A 26,556-nucleotide genomic window follows, 5' to 3' on the forward strand; every position below is an offset into this window, starting at 1 on the left:
ATCAACATGTCAGGGACACAACCAGAGAGAGAGGGGAGGATGAGCCAGCAAGACTGGACCTTGTGTTCACCCTGAGCAGTTCAGACATCGAGGACATCACTTACGAGAGGCCCCTTGGAGCTAGCGATCATGTGGTTCTGAGTTTTGACTATATAGTAGAGTTACAAGTGGAGAAGGTAACAGGAACTGAAGGGGACAGGCCAAACTATAAAAGGGGGGACTACACAGGTATGAGAAACTTCCTGCAGGAGGTTCAGTGGGACAGAGAAATGGTAGGAAAATCAGTAAACGAGATGATGGAATATGTGGCAACAAAGTGCAAGGAGGCAGAGGAAAGTTTTGTTCCCAAGGGAAACAGAAATAATAAGAAGACCAAGACGAGTCCTTGGTTTACCCGAAGGTGTAGGGAGGCAAAAGCTAAGTGCAACAGAGAATGGAAAAGGTACAGGAGGCATAGGACCCAGGAAAACAAGGAGATTAGTAGAAGAGCCAGAAACGAGTATGCGCAGATAAGGAGGGAGGCCCAGAGACAGTATGAAAACGACATAGCATCGAAAGTCAAATCTGACCCGAAACTGCTGTATAGCCACATTAGGAAGAAGACAACAGTCAAGGACCAGGTGATAAGGCTGAGGAAAGAAGGTGGGGAACTCACAAGAAACGATCAAGAGGTATGTGAGGAGCTCAACACGAGATTTAAGGAAGTATTTACAGTAGAGACAGGAAGGACTCTGGGGGGACAGACCAGATGGGGACACCAACAAGGAATACACCAACAAGTGTTGGACGACATACATACAGATGAGGAGGAGGTGAAGAAACTGCTAAGGGACATCGATACCTCAAAGGCAATGGGACCGGACAACATCTCTCCATGGGTCCTTAGAGAGGGAGCAGATATGTTGTGCGTACCACTTACCACAATCTTCAACACATCCCTGGAAACTGGGCAACTACCTGAGGTATGGAAGACAGCAAATGTAGTTCCCATTTTCAAAAAAGGAGACAGAAAAGAGGCACTAAACTATAGACCTGTGTCATTGACGTGTATAGTATGCAAAATTATGGAGAAGATTATCAGGAGGAGAGTGGTGGAGCACCTGGAACGGAACAGAAGTATAAATGCCAACCAGCACGGATTCACGGAAGGCAAATCCTGTGTCACAAACCTTCTGGAGTTTTATGATAAAATAACAGAAGTAAGACAAGAGAGAGAGGGGTGGGTTGATTGCATCTTCTTGGACTGCAAGAAGGCCTTTGACACAGTTCCTCACAAGAGATTAGTGCAGAAGCTAGAGCATCAGGCGCATATAACAGGAAGGGCACTGCAATGGATCAGAGAATACCTGACAGGGAGGCAACAACGAGTCATGGTACGTAATGATGTATCACAGTGGGCACCTGTGACGAGCGGGGTCCCACAGGGGTCGGTCCTAGGACCAGTGATATTTTTGGTATATGTGAACGACATGACGGAAGGGTTAGACTCAGAAGTGTCCCTGTTTGCAGATGATGTGAAGTTAATGAGGAGAATTAAATCTGATGAGGACCAGGCAGGACTTCAAAGAGACCTGGACAGACTGGACACCTGGTCCAGCAAATGGCTTCTCGAATTTAATCCTGCCAAATGCAAAGTCATGAAGATAGGGGAAGGGCACAGAAGACCACAGACAGAGTATAGGCTAGGTGGCCAAAGACTGCAAACCTCACTCAAGGAGAAAGATCTTGGGGTGAGTATAACACCGAGCATGTCTCCGGAAGCACACATCAATCAGATAACTGCTGCAGCATATGGGCGCCTGGCAAACCTGAGAACAGCATTCCGACACCTTAGTAAGGAATCATTCAAGACACTGTACACCGTGTATGTCAGGCCCATACTGGAGTATGCAGCACCTGTTTGGAACCCGCACTTGATAAAGCACGTCAAGAAACTAGAGAAAGTACAAAGGTTTGCAACAAGGTTAGTTCCAGAGCTAAGGGGAATGTCCTATGAAGAAAGATTAAGGGAAATCGGCCTGACGACACTGGAGGACAGGAGGGTCAGGGGAGACATGATAACGACATATAAAATACTGCGTGGAATAGACAAGGTGGACAAGGACAGGATGTTCCAGGGAGGGGACACAGAAACAAGAGGCCACAATTGGAAGTTGAAGACACAAATGAGTCAGAGAGATAGTAGGAAGTATTTCTTCAGTCATAGAGTTGTAAGGCAGTGGAATAGCCTAGAAAATGACGTAGTGGAGGCAGGAACCATACACAGTTTTAAGACGAGGTTTGATAAAGCTCATGGAGCGGGGAGAGAGAGGGTCTAGTAGCAACCGGTGAAGAGGCGGGGCCAGGAGCTAGGACTCGACCCCTGCAACCACAAATAGGTGAGTACAAATAGGTGAGTACACACACACACACACACACACACACACACACACACACACACACACACACACCCACACACACACACACACACACACATACACACACACACACACACACACACACACACACACACACACACACACACACACACACACACACACACACACACACACACACACACACACACACACACACCCACACACACACACACACACACACATACACACACACACACACACACACACACACACACACACACACACACACACACACACACACACACACACACACACACACACACACACACACACACACATATATATATATATATATATATATATATATATATATATATATATATATATGTGTGTGTGTGTGTGTGTGTGTGTGTGTGTGTGTGTGTGTGTATTTGCAATATACATAATTACTTTGACTGGCAATTAAATTCCAAAGGCCTTCGTTATCTCTTAATAACATTCATGAGGAATAGTAAAGGAAATTAATCTATGTTTTTTTTCATATGACAGATGTATCTGACACAAGGATTTGATAGCAGAAAATCAGACGCAGCATATCTAGGCGCACCTCACATCTGGTCCTGACATAACACGCTCAGGTTATTACCTTACTAATGGAACTTACATTAATATTGATGCGGAACTTATGACAGGTCAGGAGTGGCATGCCAGGTAAAGTGATTTGGTTTGTTACCATTGCTTAAAATTCTAACAAATTTTATTAATGAAGTCTTAAATTAATGTTCAGACTGTGATCATTATATACAGTAGTGTTTTTTTATGCAACTTAACACTGTTGCATTTAATTCAACCACTGATATCTGAAGTTTAAAATACGAAAGGAAGTTAAGATTTGATCCCCTGAGAAGCAAGAGTGCAGTGAGTATATCTTTCTACATTTATGGTGCACAACTCTCACTTCTACCAGAAAATACTAGATATATTGCCGGAAGAAAAGGTAAGTCTTGAAGAGGAATCAATCCAAGTTCGTGCATGAAGATCCTTATCAATCAGGCTGTGATGGCTGTGTAACTGTCATGACACAGGAAGCAGTGTCTAGGCTGATCAGACTGTCTTTATTGAATCCTGACCTTAGGCTTTGATGTCTGGATGTAGTGGGTAATTTGGATGCCATTTTATACCTGTGATCGTAAATTGTGCCAGAGAAGAGTTTAGCCAGATGGCTGACCAACGTTGAGTTACAAAGAAGTCACCAGCACGATTATAAAACTTTGATATCACCGTATATGCATTAAGATGGATACAAGCAGCCTATAGTCACTAGTATGTTACAAGATGGATGTATATACACCATCTTGGAGTCAGAAGAGTAATCAAAACAATGACTAACATGATGTCAAGGAGTCACTAAAATGAGTAAAAAATTATGAAGTATAACCAACGAGTCGCCAAGCTTCTCATGGTGTCACCATGGAATCACCGAGATGGGCACACACTTGCTGTCACCACCAAGACCGATGCAGACAAAGTATGGGGTCACCAAGACACATAGACCAACTTTGGTGGGCTGGGGTAACCGTTGAGTCATCAAGACCAAAATATATCCCAGTGAGCGCCAGGTAAATAAATGCTGGTGAACTCGGGTGACGGTGCTGGAGACGGCCGGAGCCAGGAGTCAACACTCCAACTTGAGAACCTACGGTTTAAGGCGATTCACGTTCTCGGTAACTCTTGAAAGGTAATAAGTGAACATATTCTCTCTGATTTTCGTCCACAGTTTCTTCTGAATCAGCTGGATAAAAAAAAATAATGCGTTTTCTTTATTATTGTTACTCACTGACTCTTGGGACTAAGTGAAAATGTTTGAATAACAATTAGATGCACTATTTATCATATGGCATTTACCTTACTAAAGCAATATTTACAAGACAGATATACATGATTTTTGTATTGATATTTTTACAATAACCATATTTTATTGACAATTCTTATATCAGCTTATTAGTATAATATTAATAATAATAATTATTATTTATATTACGTTACCTTCTTGATCGAAATAATCGCTGAAATATATTTGGATATACAGTGGTGAATTTCGCATTTAGCCAGACCCCTTCACCGAGTTTTCTGGTATTCCGTGATGAAGAATTATAATTGGGAATTTGCAGTTTTTCATGTGGAACTGCACCATTCACGGGAAAAAGCAATTTTAAAAATGTACCCCAGAAGAATTTTTAAGGATATGCGTTTTGGTTCAGTTTCGTGTGTATGTGTACTCACCTACTTCTCACCTATTTGTGGTTGCAGGGGTCGAGTCACAGCTCCTGGTCCCGTCTCTTCGCTGGTCGCTCCTGTGTCCACTCTCTCTTTTGTCAATGATCTTTATCATACCTCTTCTTAAAACTTGTCATGGATCCTGCCTCCACTATATCACTCTCCAGATTGTTCCACTTCCTGACAACTCTATTACTGAAGAAATACTTCCTAACATCCCTGTGACTCATCTGAGTTTTCAACTTACAGTTATGACCCCTTGTTTCTGTGTCCCATCTCTGAAACATCTTGTCCCTATCCACCTTGTCAGTTCCTCTCAGTATTTTATAATGTCGTTATTATGTTCCTCCCTATCCTTTCTATCCTCTATTGTCGTCAGGTTGATTTCCCTTAACCTCACCTCGTAGGGCATACCCCTTAGTTCCGGGATTAGTCTTGTTGCAAACCTTTGCACTTTCTCTAATTTCTTGACGTTTTTGAACAGGTGTAGGCTCCATAACTGGTGCTGTATGCTCCAGTATGGGCCTGACTTACACAGTCTACAGTTTCTTTAATGACTCCTTACTTAGATGTCGAAACGCTATTCTTAGGTTTGCCAGGCGCCCATATGCTGTAGCAGTTATTTAGTTGATGTGCGCCTCAGAAGATGTGCTCGGTGTGATGTTTACCCCAGGACCCTTTTCCTTTAGTGAGTTTTGCAGCCTTTGACCTCTTTGGCTGTACTCCGTCTGCGGTCTTCTTTGTCTTTCCCCAAACTTCATGACTTTGCACTTGTTGGTGTTGAACTCCAGGAGCCATTTGTCAGACGAGGCTTGCAGCCTGTCCAAATCTCCTTGTATTTTCTTCATTATCCTCACATCGTCTGCGAAGAGGGACACTCTGAATCTATTCCTTCTGTCATGTTATTCACACATACTAGACACAGCACCGGACGTAGGACTGACCCTCGTGGAACCCCACTTGACACATGTACCCACTCTGACACCTTGCCAGGTACCAACACTCGTTTCCTTCCTGACAAGTATTTCCTGATCCATTGCAGTACTCTCCCTGCTATTCCTGCCTGGACTAGCTTTTCAGCCAATGTTTCGTGTGATACTTTATCGAAAACCTTCTTACAGTCAAAAACGATGCAGTCTGCCTCTCTCTCTCCTGGTGTGTGTGTGCGTGTGTGTGTACTCACCTATATGTGGTTTCAGAGGTCGATACATAGCTCCTGGTACCGCCTCTTCACTGAGCGCTACTAGGTCCTCTTTCTCCCTGCTCCATGAGCTTTATCATACCTCGTCTTAAAACTATGTATGGTTCCTGCCTCCACTGTATCACTTGCCAGACTATTCCACTTCCTGACAACTCTATGACTAAAGAAATACTTCCTAACATCTCTTTGACTCATCTGAGTCTTCAACTTCCAATTATGATCCCTTGTTTCTGTGTCTCATCTCTGGAACTTCCTGTCTCTGTCCACCTTATCTGCTCCTCTCAGTATTTTGTATGTCGTTATCATGTCTTCCGTAACCCTCCTGTCCTCCACTGTCGTTAGGCCGATTTCCCTTAACCTTTCTTCGTATGATATTTCCCTTAGCTCTGGAACTAGCGTTGTTGCAAACCTTTGCACATTCTCTAATTTCTTGACGTGCTTGACCAAATGTGGGTTCCAAACTGGTGCTGCATACTTCAGTATGGGCCTGACATACACGGTGTACAGAGTCTTGAACGATTCCTTGCTGAAGTATCGGAACGCTATTCTCAGGTTTGCCAGGCGCCCATATGCTGCAGCAGTTATCTGGTTTATGTGCGCTTCAGGAGATGTGCTCGGTGTGTGTTTGGTTGTACGCATGTGCAGGTGTACATGTGCTTGTGTTTGTATGTGCTTGTTTATCTTTAGGTGTGCGTGTGCGTGTGCGTGAATGTATGTGCTTGTGTATGCCTGGGTAAACTATAATAACTTTTTCGTGTTAAAGATTAAAATCGTGAATACTTGTATTACACACTTCTTTCTTTCTGACTTCGTTCCAGCCATCAACCACTTTGTGAGAAATGTTTGACCACTGATGATGCAGCTTGTCCAAGCCTTCATGTAAACTGTCTCAATCACTTACCGTTCTTGTTGTTCTCATCAGTTTTACGTCATCAGCAAACAACGATACCTAGGAAGTGAGCTCATATGGCAAATCAATTATCTTCGTCCTTGTTTTGTATATGTTAGGTACTCATTGGTCTGTGTGAGTACTTTTCTTTACACACCTGCTTGCTTTTCCTTATTCTTCGTAGATTTGGTAATGTAGTGTATATTGCTGATCTTACCCAGAATATAAACCCGTCTGTCAATATGTTTGGCGTGATGCAGACTCCCAGACCTTTGTTTTTGGGATACAATTGGCGGATTTCCGACGACTACACTAATGTCAGTGGGACATCTCTCCTTCTCTTCCATAGTATATATATTTTGCCTAGTCTTCTCTGCTCCTCATTACCTTGTATTTCTCGGGTTGAAATCCAGAACCATTTGTGTGACCATCTTCATTTTCTTATTTTAGCCACTCCGTATCTTGCTGGAGTCTGTTTCCCTATGTAATTACACACTTATAATTACTTGGTTAATTTTGCTGGTTTTTCAGCTTCAACTCAGACACACTTCTTTTAAACACTTGTTAGCTGACTTTATCTGTGTTTATCTTTTTTTATGAGGGGAGTAGAGGGGAAAGTGTATATTATTATTATTGCTTCTCTAGTTTAGTTCTCTTGTGTCTTCCACTTTTCACTACGCTTAATATTATAGAGCTGTATATTTAAATATACGCATGTGTGTGTGTGTGTGTGTGTGTGTGTGTGTGTGTGTGTGTGTGTATACTCACCTGTAAATGGTTGCAGGGGTCGAGTCTTAGCTCCTGGCTCTGCCTCTCTGCTTGTCGCTTGCCAGATTCACTCTAACCTAGCCTAGTGAGCCCTGTCGTACCTGTTCTTAAAACTATGTTTGGAGTCTGCCTCCCCCACTTCGTCGAGGTCATTCCGCTTCCCGACCAAGCTGAGACTGAAGAAATACTTTCAAGCGTCCCTTTGACTCGTCTGTATTTTTAAGTTCCAGCTGTTTCCCCTTTCCGTCCCGAGTACCTCTTTCCCACCTCACAGACAGCTTGTCTCTGCCCTATCAATTCCTTTGAGTGTTATGTATGTGGTTATCATGTCTCCTTGGTCCTTCTGTCATCCAGGGTCGTTAGATTAAATTCCTTAGATTAAATTCCCTTGGCTCTGGAACTAGTCTCGTTGCATATTTCTGCAGTTTCTCAAGTTTCTTAACATGCTTCCTCAGGTGTGAGCTCCATACTGGTGCTACGTACTCCATGACGGGCCTGACATATGTATGAAGCCCCCGGAATGGCTTTTTGTTGAGATTCCTGAGCGAAGAGTTGTCTTAAAAGCTTGTTCGGTTTTACCTGACGGAGTTGCTGTTTCCCTCACAGGTAACTATAGCTGCCTACGCGCCCTCATTACCCTTGAGAGAAACATTGGGTTCCACCTGGTGCAAAGTTACCTTCCCAGCATCCTCATTGTGGTCATCTCCTGGATGGGCTTCTGGATGGACACAGACTCCGTCCCTGCCCGCACTTGCCTGGGCGTCACCACTCTCCTCACCGTCTCCAACCAGGCATCAGGTTAGTCTCCTGGGATGCTGGGTGCTAGGTGAAGTTGGGTACTAGATTATGCTGAGGATGGGTAAAACCAGACGCTAGGTGATGTTGGGTGCTTCATAGAGTAACGTATATGTATCTAAAGTCCTTGTATACGGAAGATGTCCACTCTAGCGTATTAAAACCCCGGGTCTTAAAAATTAGATAAAATGTTTTTACTTACCTTGAGATCCCAGAGGAGAATGCAGTCAGTGAGGCAACAACAGCATTAAGGTAATTGAATCTGTAACGTAATATGGACATTTGTACGTGGAACATCGAATACACGTCTTGGAGGGCAGTAAACTTTTGGTGTGTTGATGTACCCAGGGAAACCATGTGATCATCTGTATCTTAGGATAATACTAGGTAGTGATCCTTCATATTATTCGATGGCGTGTAGACCTAACTCTCATAAGTTTAACTATTTACGGGTGTTCATTTGATAAACGCTCGTGTGAGGAGATACTTATTGTATTTCGTGACGAATAAACCGCCTCTTGACCCTAATCCAGGATGAGACCTACAACAATAGACTAACACCAAGGTACCTACTGTATTTACTGCTAGGTGAAAAGGGGCAGCAGGTGAAAGACCTTGCTTTATTTGTGTGAAGAATTATTCGGATAATGTAATTGGTATGTAATTGAATCAGTTTTGTAGTCATTATAATTACATGTCAGTAATTAACGAAATTATATCGCAAGTAGTAATAGTGTTATAGAGATCGTATGTCCGTGAAGGAAAAGAGAGCGAGCAAGATGTTTGGGTGAGAGGTACTTCACCGCCTCACCTCCCTATTATATTAAATCAAATATAATTCATGAATAAGGAAGTGAAGTAACTTTTTAAGTGAGATATACAAGTTCAACGATGGTATGAAGATTCATGTTGAACTTTAGCGTGGAGACGCAAGCTGAACTTTGTTATGGAGACGCAATGTGGAAAAAACACTTACGTACAGTTCAGGACATTTATTAATGGAAACGTTTCGCCACTTGTGGCTTCTTCAGTCATTAGTACTGAAGAAGTCACTCCTAGGAGTTATTTCTGTCCACATATTGTTGGTATCACAATACTATAATTTATTCTTATGGAGATGCAAGTTGAACGTTGGTATTGAGACAAGTTGAAAGAGGCCACTGTGACCCACTGTTCCCTCAAGAACAATGAGTCCTCAGAGTCATAAGTAAAGTTTTTACTCAAGTTTTTACTTACTCATTATAAGTAGTAATAACAACATACACGAGTTGATAAGTATAAAACAGCATACAGGCCTTGAAGCCTCCAGATAATAACACCGTACGTATTTACAGCATCAAGAGTGGGATTTTCAACATAATTCTCGTGTTCCTTCGACCGTATTTATTACCCAAAAAACGTATCGTGATTTAAAAAAAATAATCTAACCAAGTAAACCTAACCTATTTTAAATAACGTTTGCAAAATTCACAATAAAAATACATAAAATGGTAATGGCCGTTATTAAGATATAATCACTAATGTCACACGTATATTGGACTCCTCCTGTGCAAGTAATATAAGCAGCTACTATATTTATCCGAGGACTGGTAGAAATAAACACTGGCTTCTCAGGCTGCTTGGTATGTTCTCATCATCATCAGATAATGATGGGAGTACACGAATGTGTTTAGCACGTTTGTGTTGACTTGCATCTATATACATCACGTGGAGCTTCTGGTGGAAAGCAAAACAGTGGATGTCATTGGTCAGTTGAAGGTCAGATTATAAGTCTTCTTTGTGATGGTTGACTCCAACTTTGTTTATACCTTCTGAAGAATCATAATAATATATCCCATTTAGTTTATAGTACTGCCTTAACTTATATTTTAATTTCTTTTAATCTAATCGTTTTTCTTTAGACAAGAGTTAAAAAAAATCTTTGTTTGCAGAGACGCAGTTGAAGATCCCTCAGGTATCCTACATAAAAGTGAGTCAAGTCTTGTTTGTCTATTGTAGTTCTTAGGCTTTGTTTAGGCTAGAGTAGGTGTAGTGTAGCAGCAGCAGCGGCGAGATGTAAGTACATTATAGTTGTCAAATCATAACCAGCAAGGTTGAAGTAGTGAGTTTGAAGTAGAGTACAATCAGCAGTAGAGTAAAATCAGCAGTAGAGTACCATCAGCAGTAGAGTACCACCAACAGTAGAGTACACGAAAATATAAAACCAGTGTTCGTAGTAGTACAGTGTTTGTAATATTACTTGGGGAAAAATATTTTACTGTCACGATGTTTATTCTCTGACATTACGTATAATTTTAGTCTAGCAATAAGAAGTGTCACTTGGGCTGGCAGCTGTGTAACTGACAGTGTGTTTACAGTTATTAACACGGATGTGGAATGGCGACCAGTTTATTGATTAAATGAAATAAACTTATATATATATATATATATATATATATATATATATATATATATATATATATATATATATATATATATATATATATATATATATATATATATATATATATATATATATATATATATATATATAAGTTTATTTCATTTAATCAATAAACTGGTCGCTATTCCACATCCGTGTTAATAACTGTAAACACACTGTTTACTATATATATATATATATATATATATATATATATATATATATATATATATATATATATATATATATATATATATATATATATATATATATATATATATATATATATATACATATATATACATATATATATATATATATATATATATATATATATATATATATATATATATATATGTATATATATATATATATGTATATATATATATATATGTATATATATATATATATATATATATATATATATATATATATATATATATATATATATATATATATAGATATAGTATATATATATATATATATATATATATATATATATATATATATATAGATATAGATATATATATATATATATATAGATATAGATATATATATATATATATATATATATATATATATATATATATATATATATATATATATATATATATATATATGTATATATATGTATATATATATATATATATATATATATATTATATATATATATATATATATATATATATATATATACATATATATATATATATATATATATATATATATATATATATATATATATATATATATATATATATATATATATATATCTATATCTATATCTATCTCTCTATATCTATATATATATATATATATATATATATATATATATATATATATATATATATATATATATATATATATATATATATATATATATATATATATATATATATATATATATATATATATATATATATATATATATATATATATATATATATATATATATATATATATATATATATATATATATATATATATATATATATATATATATATATATATATATATATATATATATATATATATATATATGGTTTATTGAAAATAATCCACGGCGACACTTGTGGCAAAGCTGTTCATTAACCATGTACGATGGGCAACCGGCTACCAGTGGGATAGCCGAGGCCTTATTAATATTTAATCGTATTTGTTTTTTTTTTTTAAGTTTTAGTCTAGCCTGTCTTGAGACATTTGATAGTTAAACTAATTCTTATGACCGTCCTCCTTCGTATCTGTTTTATCTGTTGTCTCATGATAAGTAACTGTGGAACATACGTAGGCGCTCGACATCTGGATGGGTGTGTGTACAGCGTTCATCTTCGCGGCGCTGCTGGAGTTTACCGTAGTCAACTACTACTGGCGTAAGAAGCTAAGTTCTCCCTGCCACAACCCCTGCCGACCCAAGACCACCTCAGACAGCTGGATGGAACTGATGCCGGTAAGACATTTCTCTATAAAAGACTGCAACAAGCATGTCTCTATAAAGTAGTAAGGTGGAATAGTCTTCACGAGAAGGTTGTGAATGCAACAACTAATACAAAAGTAAGAAAAAAGAATTGTAACAAATTACAAAACACAGACCGCCATATTTAGCTCCACTGTAACCACAAGTAATGACAAATAGTTAATTAACATGTAATTACAAGCAAGGTTCACTTATTTCCCCATTCAAGGGTTGTGAGCTTTGATGCTGACGAAAGGCTCTTGATCCAAGGAGTTGGAGCTACCCTCTTACTAGGATCAAGCCTAATTACCTCCCATTCTCAATGAGCTTCATTTAACAATGGATATAACACCTCCCTCGTGAATATAATAGTCAAAATGCAATATATATAACAATTTCACACAATCTAAAACCGATTTAATTCGACTTGAACAAGTGTGACCTATTATCATGCAGTTTTAAACCTCTTAAATATGCCTTGCTGTGATTTACTGAAAATTTTAATGATTGGTTAAATAGTAGGCTTAACTGGTTCGATTTCATTTTTTAAGTGGTTCCTCAGATGGTCACACGCCCCTGTGAACTGTATGAGAACTGTTGATCACTACCTACAGTGTGACACTCATTGAATCAAGACAGATGTTATTCTTTCTTTCTAACTGCTCCATAATACACATGTTCGTACCTACCTTCACTATTACATAAATATAACTTCAACTGTTGACTCTGAGGGTTGAGAGGCACACACTTGGTTAATTGTTAAATATTTATGGAGTTAATGGTAAGTGTTTGACAACTGTCAGGAGCTTTACTGAACAGAGGTAGGAAAAGATTAAGGTGTGTAGGAAAACTGGAAAATGTTTCCCGTAAAAAAAGATCTTAGACAGGGATATGGGATGTCACCGAGCTGAGTGGCCGGACTGTAAGAGAAATCAATTCTAGTGTCAGGGAGCCGAATGACCCGTTTCATTACTAGTATATTATCGAAAAGAGTAATCTTAAAAGATCTCTACTTATATTGAACTGGTACATTTGGAGACCCGATAATTGTTAACGCAAGGCAGCCCATGAGGAGAAAATCAAAGCTTAGGTAAGAGAAGTGCTTTATATTTCTACCCACTACTGAGGATTTCTTGTGTAGTTGCAGGTAGAAATATGCAATGCTCTTCTTACCATCTTTATTGTCCATGATGGTTGTCTTGTATTATTGACTAGTGTTCAGTATACCTGTGCTTGGTGTTGTCACTACGACTCTGCAGTCTTAACCCCGCGATTATTTTTCCTATAATAGGACTTGTGTTTAATGGGTTCAGTTGTAAGCCCTAGTTTTATTGGCATTTAAATAATTGAAAATTCGAGATGTAGCCCTTGAAGCTCCTAGTAACTGTGGCTCCTAGTAGATGCAGCTTCCACTAACTGTAGCTCCTAATAACTGCAGCTCCTAATAACTGCGATTCCTAGTAACTTCAGCTCCTAATAACTAAGTCTTCATTCCGTCAGGTTCTAATTTCTGTAGCTTCATTTAGATCCTCATTCTTTCAGGTTCTCATTCTTTCAAAAATCCTAATTTCCCTCAGCTATATCCTTCCCTCTCTTCCCCTCTATCGCTTCACCTATCTAACAGTCCACTTACTAATTTACCCTTGTATCTGTCGTGTTGTTTGCATGTGTGGGATGAGCAGCAGAACGGGCGGGGGGGTGAGCAGACTCCGCAGGCCTCCCCGGCAGCAGACGTGGCAGAGTTCTCCATTAGCAGGGCAGACACTCGCCGCTACCGCCTCCTGGCCTGCAGGATCGACGAGGTCTCCCGTTACTTGTTCCCCGTCACCTTCCTCGTCTTCAACGTAGCCTACTGGTGCTATTACATGTCTCACCGCCACTAGACGCCCTGTTCAGACTATGTTGTCCAACGTCATTACACGCCGTGTTGTCAATTAGTGCTATACAATACAATATAATATAACAATACAGTATAATACAGTACAGTACGCTGCTAGACCAGCATGTGGTGTTGTATTAAGCAAGGTGTAAAATACAGGTAAATGTCTAAAAGAGACATGCTGTACGGTAGACAACTTTATTAAGGAAATGTTTCGCCCACCAGGGGGTTTAAACGTTGTACATCTCTTTTGATACGTAAATGAACTACTGCTGGTGCTGATTATGTACATATGCCAGCACCGCTATTGCTAGTACTGATACATGAACTACAGATGTTACTGCTACATATACCAGCATCACTAGACCTGTTAATATATGTACCATCACTACAGCTGTTGCTGCTACATGTACCAACATCACTGCAGCTGTTGCTACATGTACCAGCGTCACTGCAGCTGTTGCTACATGTACCAGCGTCACTGCAGCTGTTGCTACATGTACCAGCGTCACTGCAGCTGTTGCTACATGTACCAACATCACTGCAGCTGTTAAGCAAAAGGACACAAATGCAACTAATGTGACATTTTATTGTGGCAACGTTTCGCTCTCCACAAGTTTTATCAAGCCGTTACAAACAATACATGGACACAGAGGGTATATATAGGCTTGGAGTGAAGTGTAATACTAGAGGTAGGAGTAGTTGTAGTAATATTAGTTGTAGTAGCAGCAGTAATACAATAAAGTAGAAGAATCAATTTGCACATAAGTAAAAGGTTATAAATGTTATTGCTTGGTGCTTGTGTAGTATTAGCAGCAGACTGTGTGATGGCAGTGTTTACTGTTTTGAGGAGGATTTTTGCTAATACTTCAGAGATGATAAAGCTGGCTTTATTTTGTTTGTGTTAGAAACAGCGATTAACGATGATTCAAGGCATTTACGTCTGCGGAAATTAGGCTTTCTGATCACTATTCGGGCATTGTTGAATTTCATGAGGGGATTGGTGGAATTCCGGTATTGTACGCAGGCGTTGTTCAAGTTATCATTCCTACATGCATTAATGTGTTCATTGAGGCGTGTTTCAAGGTTCCTTGCTGTTTCACCTACATATATCTTGTCACAGCCTCCACAAGGTATAGTGTATACTCCTGCACTGACTGGTTCATTGTGGTTCGATTTTGTCCTGGTTAGATCACTTATGGAAGTGCTGGATGCGATGGCGACTCTAGTGTTAGTTTGTGCGAGTACCTTGGAAACATTCAATGCAACCTGGCTATTGCATTGAACTAATATTACTGCTACTACTTCCTATAGTATTACACCTCACTCTAAGCCTATATATACCTTCTGTGTCCATGTATTCTTTGTAACGGCTTGATAAAGCTTCTGGAGAGCGAAATGTTGCCACAATAAAATATCACATTAGTTGCATTTGTGTTCTTTTACTTAACATATTGTCGGTAATTCTACCAATATTAATACAATCACTGCAGCTGTTGCTGCTGGATGTACCAGCTGCGTTAGTCCGCCTACATGCTCTAATTCATTCACCGGAAGACTCATCGTAGAATTACGTGTGTAGTTATAGCTAAGTAGCTACTAGTCAGTAAAAATCCTCCGCCGTGTTAGACTGACCTACTACTTCCTGCTCATTCATCATTCCTCTCTCTCTCTCTCTCTCTCTCTCTCTCTCTCTCTCTTTCTTATTTATTCACGGAATTCCAAAGCATCTGCTGCTATTGAATTCTTAAGAACATTCAAAATTCAAAACGTACGGCGGAGGAGCTTCTCTCAGAGATATGTTATAAGTATTTACCTTCAAAACGTAGTGTACAAGTTGTCCTCTTCAGATGATGCTGGTCACCGCCGCGTAACTTCCGTGTCACATATTAATCTGACAAAAAGAACATATTTTTGTATAGAACTTAATACTGATGCACCAGAAACATCAAAGAATTATTTATTGTAAATGAACTATATATTTCATATTTAGGTTTTAGATGAAGAAAAGGACAATGCCTAGTACATGTATACATTTATTAGTGGTAAACACAAACCCACATGGAGAATAAATTAAAGTTAAAATGAGCACTGTATAGATAGGCCTCGTTCTAAGGTCTTCTTCAGTAGACCACAAGGTGTTCAACACATAAAGTTTATAGACCAAGGCAGCTCTCATGATGTAATGAAGGTGCAGGAACTATTGGTGTCAGGTTTCCAATTGTCATACGAGATATTAGAACTGTTGCAATCATGGCAGACTTGATTTTTTAATTATACAGATGGATGGATGTATATATACAATGGAATCAGCTCCACGGTTAATGTTATTATGATTTTTATTGTGGTAGGAAACTGCTGAAGTGTTTTGTGCCAGATGCTGCTCTTGTGTTTACTCTGTTACAATTATTATTTTTATTTTCTACCTGTTTGTCCTGTGTATCATAGATCACAATATTTGCAAGGAATTTCATACGTATACAACTTTAGAATAAACGAATTTATTTTTAATGTATATATATATATATATATATATATATATATATATATATATATATATATATATATATATATATATGTGTGTGTGTGTGTGTGAGTGTGTGTGTGTGTGTGTGTGTGTGTGTGTGTATTGTGTGTTTTTATATGTATGTTTCAGTGGACTGTGGACTCAAAAAAATACATGTTACGCTGTATATAATGTTTCCTAGAGCACCATTATTCTAGGTTGGCTATACGTATATTGTGTCGTAGCCATGACAACACTCCCTCACCTCTGGTGTACCCTTCATAAATGCACCTCACCTGTTTTGTTTTGTTTTTTGTTTATTTTTTGTGCATTTGTTATATAAAATTAAGATTCATAATATATATATATATATATATATATATATATATATATATATATATATATATATATATATATATATATATATATATATATATATATATATATATATATATGTCAAATGAATATGTAAAACTGGTCAAATAGCAAGAACTCATTTAAAATTAAGTTCTTTCTAAAATTTTCTCTTATACGTTTAAAGATATATTTTTTTCATTAATGTTAATGAAAAAAAATTAATTTTTCACCAAAAAATCTTAGAAAACTTACCTAACCTTATTATAACAAGAGCAATTTATTTTAACCTAACCCAACTAAATATATTTTAAATACGTTTACAGTAATTTAGTACTAAAGAAACATAATCAAATATATGTTTTTCGTTAGCTTCAGAATGATTTTGGCGAAATTATTGCATACACAAATTTTCACTTGTCCTATATGACAAGATGAGCGTTGCTATTTAAGCCAAGGTCGCAAGTTCTGCCTATTCGGCACGACATTATATATATATATATATATATATTTTTTTTTTCAACAAACCGGCCGTATCCCACCAAGGCAGGGTGACCCAAAAAGAAAAACGAAAGTTTTTCTTTTTATATTTAGTAATTTATACGGGAGAAGGGGTTACCAGCCCCTTGCTCCCGGCATTTTAGTCGCCTCTTACAACACGCATGGCTTACGGAGGAAGAATTCTGTTCCACTTCCCCATGGAGATAAGAGGAAATAAACAACAACAAGAACTAGAAAGGAAATAGAAGAAAACCCAGAGGGATGTGTATATATATATATGCTTGTACATGCATGTGTAGTGTGACCTAAGTGTAAGTAGAAGTAGCAAGACGTACCTGAAATCTTGCATGTTTATGAGACAGAAAAAAAAAAAAAAATATATACACATATATATACATACATATATATATATATATATATATATATATATATATATATATAAATATATATGCATATATAAAAATATATATATATATAAAAATATATATAAATATATAAAATATATATAAATGTAAATATAAAAATATATATATATAAATAAACATATATATAAATATATATAAATATATATATATAATATATATAAATATAAATATAAAAATATATTATATAAATAAATATATATATATATATATAAATATATATAAATATATAAATATATATATATAAATATATATATATATATATATATATATATATATATATATATATATATATATATATATTTCCAACTCGTCGGCCGTCTCCCACCGGGACAGGGTAACAGCGCTCCTCCAAAGACATAATCACTGTCTTTGCCGAGGCGCGCAAAAATGACAGTTCGGATCTCACTTCAAACAGCAAATGTCCCAAACCCTTTCTTTAAAGTGCTCACACATAACTGCTGTATGTCTAAGCCCCTTGCACACAAAACTTCTTTTACCCCCTCCTTTCATAAGACGACCCCTACCCCTCCTCCCCTCCACTACAGATTTATACACCCTCCAAGTCATCCCATTTTGCTCCAGCCTTTCTAAATGACCAAACCACCTCAACAACCCCTCCTCAGCTCTCTGAATAATACTTTTATTAACTCCACACCTTCTCCTGATTTACACTCTACGTATTCTCTGCATAATGTTCACACCACGCATTGCCCTTAGACACGACATCTCCACGGCCTCCAGCCTCCTCCTCGGTGCAGCATTTACAACCCACGCTTCACACCCACTATATTATACATAATGTATTCTCATACATTCCCTTCTTTACCTCCCTGGATTACGTTCTTTGCCTCCACAGATACCTCAATACATCATCTACCTTTTTCCTTCATTTGTATGGTTTACCTTGTTCGTCATAAACCCATCCGCTGACAAGTTTACTCTCAAGTGTCTTAACACATTCACTTCTTCCATACACCCTTCCTCCAACGTGATATCCAATTTTTCCTTATATAAATCTTTTGATATCCTCATCACCTTACTCTTATCTAAGTTCACTTTCAACTTTCTTTATACACCCTTCCAGGCTCGTCCACTAACCTTTATAACTTCTCTTTAGAATCTCTCAAAAGCACAGTATCATCAGCAAAAAGTAACTATGACAACTCCCATTTTGTAATGATTCCCCATAATTTAATCCCACTCCTCTCCCCAACACTCTAGAATTTACTTCTTTTACAATCCCATCTTTAAATACATATTCGGAATTAAATATGTTGTGAATATAAAGAACAAAAAGGCATAATACCGTGACTAGAATAATACACAAATAACTCGCACATAGGAGAGAGAAACTTACGTCGACGTTTCGGTCCGTCTTGGACCATTTACAAAGTCACACTGATATAATATTTCAATGTTACCGGCTTTATCTGATAGACTTCTTCATATGATGGTGTCTGGTCAGACAAGTACCATTACTGACCGACGGTCCAGTTGTATAACTGTGATTATGGAAGTCTGAGGAATGTATTTTTTTATTGAACTAATGGATAGTAGTCTTGTGTTCATTAGTTTCAGCGCAACTAACATATAAATACTTTCCCAACATCGTGTTCTTAATAGTTTAGGTTAGGTAAGGTGGTTTGTCAGGAAACAGGGCAAGTGTTTCCTGATGCGGGACTTAGTCATGATGACCTGCAGCTGGAGCTTTTGCTCATCTGACCGAGGCCTTCCACTGGCCTACCAGTTCACATCTTTAAAAATTAAGGTTATAATTATAACCATTTATATAATATGTTTTTACTACTTTAAGGAACGTTATTTATAATGTTGAGTTTCATTTATGACTAGTCATGTGAATTTATACACACACACACCCCTCAGGGAAGGTTCCTTGATGTTGGTGAGGGGCTCTTGATTTAGGGAATTGGATCTGTGCTCCAGTTCCCCGAATTAAGCCTGAATGCCTTCCACATCCTCCCCCCAGGCGCTGTATAATCCTCCGGGTTTAGCGCTTCCCCCTTGATTATAATAATAATAATATACACACACACACGCATATAAATATATATAATAATATATATATATATATATATATATATATTTTTTTTTTTTTTTTTTCAACAAGTTGGCCGTCTCCCACCGAGGCAGGGTGACCCAAAAAAGAAAGAAAATCCCCAAAAAGAAAATACTTTCATCATTCAACACTTTCACCACACTCACACATTATCACTGCTTTTGCAGAGGTGCTCAGAATACAACAGTTTAGAAGCATATACGTATAAAGATACACAACATATCCCTCCAAACTGCCAATATCCCAAACCCCTTCTTCAAAGTGCAGGCATTGTACTTCCCATTTCCAGGACTCAAGTCCGACTATATGAACATAACCGGTTTCCCTGAATCCCTTCACTAAATATTACCCTGCTCACACTCCAACAGATCGTCAGGTCCCAAGTATCATTCGTCTCCATTCACTCCTATCTAACACGCTCATGCACGCTTGCTGGAAGTCCAAGCCCCTATATACATGTGTATATATATATATATATATATATATATATATATATATATATATATATATATATATATATATATATAATTTATCTACTGATTACATCGACTCCAGGCTGAGGGACTGATTACCTCAAACTCCTGATCTTCACCATTCTTCTTTGTTGAGGACTGATGAAGTCACTGCGTGGAGAAACGTTTCTTCAGTAAAGATACCCAAGTGTTGCACATGTGTCTAATTCATCAACTTGCCGGTTCTCTGAACCATTTATCAACGCTCATTATTCTTGAGTGTCACCTTACACAACTGAGATGAGTCGCTTCGTCTTGCTTACACTGGAATTGTTTATCTTGTGAGTTTATAAACTTCTAAGAATTTTCGTAAACTCAACAAAGTTGAGGACATAGCCTATTTTTATATATTTTGTTTAATTTATAGAATATTAATGTATTTTATATGCTGAATATCATAACCATAATTTTTGAAGGAGTGGACCGGTAAGCCAGCCAGTGGAAGGCCTCCGTCAGATGACCAAAAGCTCCAGCTGCAGGTCATCATATGACTTAAGACCCGCGTCAGGAAACACTTGTCCTGCTACCTGACAAACCTTATGCCTACTTTATATACTTATTTATTTATACATAAATATACATACATTTATTCTTTTTCTATATTTTCATTAATATGATGAGGAACTCTGAGAACTAATAATGGGTTTATATATTTACGCGATGTTACTGATTACACTACACACACACACACACACACACACACACACACACACACACACACACACACACACACACACACACACACACACACACACACACACACACACACACACACACACACACATACACAAGAAAAAATAAGGTGGAAACATATGCCGTACGTAGTTACAGATGTTGAGGTCATGTGTTTACACTCGTCATGGCCTCGCACACTGTAAATTCTAGTCTTAAGTGTGTGTATATAAATGCATGTATATAACCGAGTCTTTAATGTGGAGAGTAATAACCCTATATTTTGATTGTACTTAATAAACTAGTAGAGAGACGTAGAGTTCTTTGAATATTCCAGTCTTCAATACATATTCTTAACCTTAAGTAGTCTCTAACCTTGAAGGAATAGGGGATGCCTAGATGCTGATCAAGAGATGTTGATCCGAGGAATCTGAGCTACCTTTCCTTTACTTTCGTTGGATGTATTCTGATTTGCGTAGAATCTTAATACATTCTTGTACACTGCAGGTGAAGGCCGTACTTCATGAATATGACTGCCATCCACGACTTACTGGTAGTCTGCCTTTCCAAGGTTCACATGAGGATGACTGCCATCCACGACTTACTGGTAGTCTGCCTTCCCAAGGTTCACATGAGGATGACTGCCATCCACGACTTACTGGTAGTCTGCCTTCCCCAGGTTCATATGAGGATGACTGCCATCCACGACTTACTGGTAGTCTGCCTTCTCAAGGTTCACATGAGAATGACTGCCATCCACGACTTACTGGTAGTCTGCCTTCCCAAGGTTCACATGAGGATGACTGCCATCCACGACTTACTGGTAGTCTACCTTCCCAAGGTTCACATGAGGATGACTGCCATCCACGACTTACTGGTAGTCTACCTTCCCAAGGTTCACATGAGGATGACTGCCATCCACGACTTACTGGTAGTCTGCCTTCCCAAGGTTCACATGAGGATGACTGCCATTCATGACTTACTGGTAGTCTGCCTTCCCAAGGTTCACATGAGGATGACTGCCATCCACGACTTACTGGTAGTCTGCCTTCCCAAGGTTCACATGAGGATGACTGCCATTCATGACTTACTGGTAGTCTGCCTTCCCAAGGTTCATATGAGGATGACTGCCATCCACGACTTACTGGTAGTCTGCCTTCCCAAGGTTCACATGAGGATGACTGCCATCCACGACTTACTGGTAGTCTGCCTTCTCAAGGTTCACATGAGGATGACTGCCATCCACGACTTACTGGTAGTCTGCCTTCCCAAGGTTCACATGAGGATGACTGCCATCCACGACTTACTGGTAGTCTACCTTCCCAAGGTTCACATGAGGATGACTGCCATCCACGACTTACTGGTAGTCTACCTTCCCAAGGTTCACATGAGGATGACTGCCATCCACGACTTACTGGTAGTCTGCCTTCCCAAGGTTCACATGAGGATGACTGCCATTCATGACTTACTGGTAGTCTGCCTTCCCAAGGTTCACATGAGGATGACTGCCATCCACGACTTACTGGTAGTCTACCTTCCCAAGGTTCACATGAGGATGACTGCCATCCACGACGTACTGGTAGTCTACCTTCCCAAGGTTCACATGAGGACGACTTACTGGTAGTCTGCCTTCCCAGGGTTCACATGAGGATGACTGCCATTCATGACTTACTGGTAGTCTGCCTTCCCAAGGTTCACATGAGGATGACTGCCATCCACGACTTACTGGTAGTCTGCCTTCCCAAGGTTCACATGATGACTGTTATCTACAACTTACTGGTAGTCTGCCTTCCCAAGGTTCACATGAGGATGACTGCCATCCACGACTTACTGATAGTCTGCCTTCCCAAGGTTCACATGAGGATGACTGCCATCCACGACTTACTGGTAGTCTACCTTCCCAAGGTTCACGTGAGGATGACTGCCATCCACGACGTACTGGTAGTCTACCTTCCCAAGGTTCACATGAGGACGACTTACTGGTAATCTGCCTTTCCAGGGTTCACATGAGGATGACTGCCATCCACGACTTACTGATAGTCTGCCTTCCCAAGGTTCACATGAGGATGACTGCCATCCACGACTTACTGGTATGACTGATGACTGTTATCTACAACTTACTGGTACAAGGTTCACATGAGGATGACTGCCATCCACGACTTACAGTGTGCCTTCCCAAGGTTCACATGAGGATGACTGCCATCCACGACTTACTGATAGTCTGCCTTCCCAAGGTTCACATGAGGATGACTGCCATCCACGACTTACTGGCAGTCTGCCTTCCCAAGGTTCACATGAGGATGACTGCCATTCACGACTCACTGGTAGTCTGCCTTCCCAAAGTTCACATGAGGATGACTGCCATCCACGACTTACTGGTAGTCTGCCTTCCCAAGGTTCACATGAGGATGACTGCCATCCACGACTTACTGACAGTGTGCCTTCCCAAGGTTCACATGAGGATGACTGCCATCCACGACTTACTGGTAGTCTGCCTTCCCAAGGTTCACATGAGGATGACTGCCATCCACAACTTACTGGTAGTCTGCCTTCCCAAGGTTCACATGAGGATGACTGCCATCCACGACTTACTGGTAGTCTACCTTCCCAAGGTTCACATGAGGATGACTGCCATCCACGACTTACTGGTAGTCTACCTTCCCAAGGTTCACATGAGGATGACTGCCATCCACGACTTACTGGTAGTCTACCTTCCCAAGGTTCACATGAGGATGACTGCCATCCACGACTTACTGGTAGTCTACCTTCCCAAGGTTCACATGAGGATGACTGCCATCCTTACTGGAGTCTGCCTTCCCAAGGTTCACATGAGGATGACTGCCATCCACGTACTGGTAGTCTGCCTTCCCAAGGTTCACATGAGGATGACTGCCATCCACGACTTACTGGTAGTCTACCTTCCCAAGGTTCACATGAGGATGACTGCCATCCACGACTTACTGACTGCCATAGTCTACCTTCCCAAGGTTCACATGAGGATGACTGCCATCCACGACTTACTGTCTACCTTCCCAAGGTTCACATGAGGATGACTGCCATCCACGACTTATAGTCTGCCTTCCCAAGGTTCATATGAGGATGACTGCCATCCACGACTTACTGGTAGTCTACCTTCCCAAGGTTCACATGAGGATGACTGCCATCCACGACTTACTGGTAGACTTACTGGTACCTTCCAAGGTTCACATGAGGATGACTGCCATCCACGACTTACTGGTAGTCTGCCTTCCCAAGGTTCACATGAGGATGACTGCCATCCACGACTTACTGGTAGTCTGCCTTCCCAAGGTTCACATGAGGATGACTGCCATCCACGACTTACTGGTAGTCTACCTTCCCAAGGTTCACATGAGGATGACTGCCATCCACGACTTACTGGTAGTCTACCTTCCCAAGGTTCACATGAGGATGACTGCCATCCACGACTTACTGGTAGTCTGCCTTCCCAAGGTTCACATGAGGATGACTGCCTGGTATCCACGACTTACTGGTAGTCTGCCTTCCCAAGGTTCACATGAGGATGACTGCCATCCACGACTTACTGGTAGTCTGCCTTCCCAAGGTTCACATGAGGATGACTGCCATCCACGACTTACTGGTAGTCTACCTTCCCAAGGTTCACATGAGGATGACTGCCATCCACGACTTACTGGTAGTCTACCTTCCCAAGGTTCACATGAGGATGACTGCCATCCACGACTTACTGGTAGTCTGCCTTCCCAAGGTTCACATGAGGATGACTGCCATCCACGACTTACTGGTAGTCTGCCTTCCCAAGGTTCACATGAGGATGACTGCCATCCACGACTTACTGGTAGTCTGCCTTCCCAAGGTTCACATGAGGATGACTGCCATCCACGACTTACTGGTAGTCTGCCTTCCCAAGGTTCACATGACATACACAGTTGTTTATACCTTTTATTTTCGCAGTAAAACTTCGTCAGCAAGTGAAAAGTGAGAGACGTCACCCTGTCATCACTCTGCCATCACCCTGTCATCACTCTGCCATCACCCTGTCGTCACTCTTCCATCACCCTGTCATCACTTCCATCACCGTCATCACTCTTCCATCACCCTGTCATCACTCTTCCATCACCCTGTCATCACTCTTCCATCACCCTGTCATCACTCTTCCATCACCCTGTCATCACTCTTCCATCACCCTGTCATCACCCTTTCATCACTCTTCCATCACCCTGTCATCACTCTTCCATCACTCTGCCATCACTCTTCCATCACTCTGCCATCACTCTTCCATCACTGCAAGTGAAGAGTGAGAGACATCACTCTGCCAGTAACACTATAGAAATACCATTAGAGTGATACCACTATGTAAGAGCGCTATAGTAAAAATATAGTAATTCCAATATCGTAATAGCACTATTTAATAATACTATAGTAATAGCACTATAACATTAGTACTATATGTAAAGCACTATTAGTAATACCAATATATTAGAACTATAGCACGAGCACTTTAGTAATAGCACTACATATATCACTATAGTTACTATAGTACTAGGGCTGTAGTGCACTATAGCGCACTTTTTTTCAGTTATTTTCTGCATTACACGCTGTAACGCATTAGAACAGGTGCTGGTGTTGGAGTACAGATGTCATGTGCGAAGTGCAGTTCAGAGAATGCTTTGCTTGGATACCTGTTTCCTTGATACCATCCATCACGATGTTTAATGTAGCGTGTTAGACCTTGAGTGAGTCCCCCGCTGTGAGTCAGTCCTTGATAATGTTCCCGACGTTCCTGTCTCTGTGTTAAGTTGTTCACTCTTATTGTGTGCTGAACTTGACGTCATTACGCTACGGCAGTAGTGTAGTGAGCATTCCTTCTCTGTCTCTGTCTGCCTGTCTGTCTGTCTGTCTGTCTGTCTGTCTGTCTGTCTGTCTGCCTGTCTGCCTGTCTGTCTGTCTGTCTGTCTCTGTCTGTCTGTCTGTCTGTCTCTGTCTCTGTCTCTCTCTCTCTCTCTCTCTCTCTCTCTCTCTCTCTCTCTCTCTCTCTCTCTCTCTCTCTCTCTCTCTCTCTCTCTCTCTCTCTCTCTCTCTCTCTCTCTCTCTGTCTCTCTCTATCTCTCTCCCTCCCATTCAAATTCATCTAATATCCTCTCCAGAAGAATGGTTACCTTTCCGTGGTGGAGATCCCGTGGACTGTGCTCTCGTAACTACTACTGTCTTCCAAGCACATCCTGTATAAAAAGGTTCATCCTTTATTTTATTTAAGTAGTGGGAATATTTTTATTCTTCAAAATTTCAGTGCGGTGTAAACCCCCGAGGAATTTGGCACCCTGTCATGGTTAAAACAAAAAATATAAAATCTTTTCTTTACTCGTCATCACTTTTCAGGACAAGGATCTGTTAACTCTTTTTCTGTATAAAAACTGGATAAAAACGTGCATCGTGCAAGTTTCCTAATCTCTCTGACAAGAACTGTCTAC

At 39.6% G+C, this 26,556-nt stretch overlaps 1 protein-coding gene across 2 annotated transcripts in view; it reads left to right on the plus strand.

The window, feature by feature from the left end:
* The window catches only part of LOC128690149 (glycine receptor subunit alpha-2-like), a 303,369-nt gene that overhangs the window by 259,191 nt on the left and 17,622 nt on the right, over positions 1-26,556 (plus strand). The window contains exons 7-10 of one of the 2 annotated variants that reach the window (XM_070090555.1): positions 8,099-8,290; positions 10,219-10,256; positions 11,998-12,156; positions 13,845-15,690. In XM_070090555.1, coding sequence (XP_069946656.1) covers positions 8,099-8,290; positions 10,219-10,256; positions 11,998-12,156; positions 13,845-14,045 — 590 coding nt within the window. In that variant the 3' untranslated portion in view covers positions 14,046-15,690. Of the gene's footprint in view, positions 1-8,098; positions 8,291-10,218; positions 10,257-11,997; positions 12,157-13,844; positions 15,691-26,556 lie in introns of those variants that run through there. The other variant, XR_011392685.1, reaches the window with a different exon arrangement.

This window comes from Cherax quadricarinatus, chromosome 32, assembly GCF_038502225.1.
Source record: "Cherax quadricarinatus isolate ZL_2023a chromosome 32, ASM3850222v1, whole genome shotgun sequence".
Classification (NCBI taxonomy): Eukaryota; Metazoa; Arthropoda; class Malacostraca; order Decapoda; family Parastacidae; genus Cherax; species Cherax quadricarinatus.